Here is a 3,239-nt window from a genome sequence, read left to right on the forward strand (position 1 = left end):
CCTTGCAGTCCAAGGGACTCAAGAGTCTTCTCCAACACCACAGTTCAAAAGCATCAATTCTTCGGCGTTCAGCCTTCTTCACAGTCCAACTCTCACATCCATACATGACCACAGGGAAAACCATAGCCATGACTAGATGAACCTTTGTTGACAAAGTAATGTCTCTGCTTCTGAATATGCTATTTGGTTGGTCATAACTTTCCTTCCAAGGAGGAAGCGTCTTTTAATTTCATGGCTGCAGTCACCATCTGTAGTGATTTTGGAGCCCAGAAAAATAAAGTCTGATACTGTTTCCACTGTTTCCCCATCTATTTCCCATGAAGTGGTGGGACCGGATGCCATGATCTTCGTTTTCTGAATGTTGAGCTTTAAGCCAATTTTTTCACTCTCCACTTTCACTTTCATCAAGAGGCTTTTGAGTTCCTCTTCACTTTCTGCCATAAGGGTGGTGTCATCTGCACATCTGAGGTGACTGATATTTCTCCCGGCAATCTTGATTCCAGCTGTGTTTCTTCCAGTCCAGCGTTTCTCATGATGTACTCTGCATAGAAGTTAAATAAGCAGGGTGACAATATACAGCCTTGACGTACTCCTTTTCCTATTTGGAACCGTCTGTTGTTCCATGTCCAGTTCTAACTGTTGCTTCCTGACCTGCATACAAATTTCTCAAGAGGCAGTCAGGTGGTCTGGTATTCCCATCTCTTTCAGAATTTTCCACAGTTTATTGTGATCCACACAGTCAAAGGCTTTGGCATAGTCAATAAAGCAGAAATAGATGTTTTTCTGGAACTCTCTTGCTTTTTCCATGATCCAGCGGATGTTGGCAATTTGATCTCTGGTTCCTCTGCCTTTTCTAAAACCAGCTTGAACATCAGGAAGTTCACGGTTCACATATTGCTGAAGCCTAGCAGTGGAGAAAAGTGGGCAGATTCAAGCTGTGTTTTAAAGATGAACTCGTTGGGATTTGTCCGGGGTTGGGGTGGTGGGACTAAGGGGAAAGAGAAACAAGGCCTTGCTCGGGCTTGTGGGGAAGAACGGGCTGAGTCTGCAGTTCTGTCTTAGATGAGTTAAACTTGGGATGTCAGGTATCTAGGTAAGGTATGTCCACGTACTGGTTGGGTAGAGGTACCTGGAGCTCTGTGCAGTGCTCTGATGAACAGGTGTTTGGAAGCTCTCTCCCTGGTCTCTGCTGAGATCGGGCGCCTTCAGGCTGATAAGGCCGGAGACTCTCCCTGGTCTCTTAAAGAGAACAGCTGGGTTGACAGGGCCTGAAACTTTGATCAAACCTGTTGCATCAAGCACTTGTGCTCTCATTACTTTCTACACTTTCCCTGGGCAGCTGGGAGGTGCAAGCTGCAGGTCCGCCTCCCAAACCTGCAGACATTGAGCTCGTTCCCAGGTCCCACTTCCCCGCAAGCAACTGCTCTGGGGACCCAGCATGGCTAGCAGCCAGGCGTGAGGTTCCATGGAAACGGCTTTCAGAGGCTGAGCTCTAAGTGAGGGAGTACCTCTGTGCTGAGAGCTTGTGAATTGGGCTCGGGTTCACATCTCCTGTCTACTTCTTGGTTGATGTCAGGCATTTTATTGTGTCTCTGCTCTGCTGCCTGTGAAACTAGGGTGACAGTCCCTGGTGGCCTGGACACGGCACAGGCTGGACTTGGTCACCCGCACTCCCGCTGCATCTCCTGGGCTGGTTCAGACACGCCTGAGCTCTGTTCCCACCGTGACCGTGTGATCTGAGCGTCACACGGCCTGGGGAGGAGCAGTTTGTTCTAGTCCAGGCAGGCTGTGGAGATGGGGGTGGCCCTCGGGCACTGCAGGACCAAGTTTCTCCAATGTCCGGCTTCTTGTCCTATCTTAGCAAAAGCGCAAAGGCGTGGAAGGGCTCATCGACATTGAAAACCCCAACCGGGTGGCACAGACAACCAAAAAAGTCACACAGCTGGACCTGGACGGGCCCAAGGAACTGTCACGGAGAGAGAGGTAACTGCTGCTTCTGAGCCTCGTGGCTTCGGCTGGGGGCTGAGGCCCCAGCTCCTCTGCCCTCACTTCTGGGCCCTGAGGTCTCCAGTGGCCGGATGGGGGCTCCAGTTATGGTGTTTATTTCTATATGATCTCATTCCCCAAAGGCCCTTTAGAAGTTTCTCGGGAACAAAAAAAAAAGAGTTTTTTTCACCAGTGGAAACATAGGGAAAATGCAACAGCAGATTCAGACCTGAGCGTTACACTTGAGGTAATCCCTGGGGATGCGGACATGCTACAGCCCCTCCCTCAGGACACTCTGCTCCAGGGTCACCTCCCTTATCCAGCCTGATCAGACCCTCCTGACCTGCGTCCGTCCTTGACGTCATGGTTGTGGGGTTGGGGGCCTGTACTGATGGGCAGTGTGGGGAGACCCACCAGTTGCCCAGTCCTCTCTCGTCTCAGATGAAAACGAGGCTTCAGAGAGCTCCCTGTGGGCGGTGTGAGGCTCGCACCTGAGGGCTAAAGTGCCCTGCACATGGCTCGTCTCTGTTTTCATGCTTACCTAGTGGTGTCTGGGGCCTCACAGGAGGTTGTGGGCCACTAGGAAAAGCCACCGTGATTTCTCTCCTGATTGTGCTCTTTGATTTAAATCCACCTTGCTGTGCTGACCCCATGAGAGCTGAATAGGGTCTCTGTAAACCCCACGGGGAAGGCCCACCAGCTTGGGGTGTGACTGAAGGCTGCCTGAGACCCTCCCCCTCCAACTGCCTTCTCACCACTGAGGACCGCCCACCCCCCAAGGTAGCAGAGTGACAGACGGCCTTTACTAACTTGCTTGTGAGTGTCTGTCAGGGAGGGGCCACTTGGCCACAGCCCCTCCTCCACTTGGGCCTCGGCCCCAGTGTTTGGCCTTGATTCTGGCTCCCGCCTCCGGCTCAGCTGACTGGTGGGGAAGATGTCCCCTGTGACACCCCTTTACCCAAACAGAGAAGAAATTGAGAAGCAGAAAGCGAAAGAGCGTTACATGAAGATGCATTTAGCGGGGAAGACAGAGCAAGCCAAGGCTGACCTTGCCCGGCTGGCGATCATCCGAAAACAGCGGGAAGAGGCTGCCAGGAAGAAGGAAGAAGAGAGGAAAGGTAAGTCTGAGCCACTGGCGTGGCAGCCTGACCCTGGCTTTGGATGGAGTGAAGCCCTGTACTTCGATGTCTTGCTGTGAGGTGGGTTTGGGCCAGATTGCTCAGGAGGCTGTGTGTGTGTGTGTGTTTCGTCAG

At 52.1% G+C, this 3,239-nt stretch overlaps 1 protein-coding gene across 1 annotated transcript in view; it reads left to right on the forward strand.

Moving 5' to 3' along the window:
* Window positions 1-3,239, forward strand: part of PDAP1 (PDGFA associated protein 1) — a gene marked incomplete at its 5' end in the record, with an annotated part of 8,753 nt that overhangs the window by 3,030 nt on the left and 2,484 nt on the right. Inside the window, 2 exons of the mRNA XM_010845773.1 lie at window positions 1,862-1,983; window positions 2,953-3,104. Of these exons, the coding sequence (XP_010844075.1) occupies window positions 1,862-1,983; window positions 2,953-3,104 (274 nt within the window). The remainder of the gene's footprint in view (window positions 1-1,861; window positions 1,984-2,952; window positions 3,105-3,239) is intronic.

The sequence above is a fragment of the Bison bison genome, unplaced genomic scaffold (assembly GCF_000754665.1).
Source record: "Bison bison bison isolate TAMUID 2011002044 unplaced genomic scaffold, Bison_UMD1.0 scf7180017864223, whole genome shotgun sequence".
Lineage (NCBI taxonomy): Eukaryota > Metazoa > Chordata > Mammalia > Artiodactyla > Bovidae > Bison > Bison bison.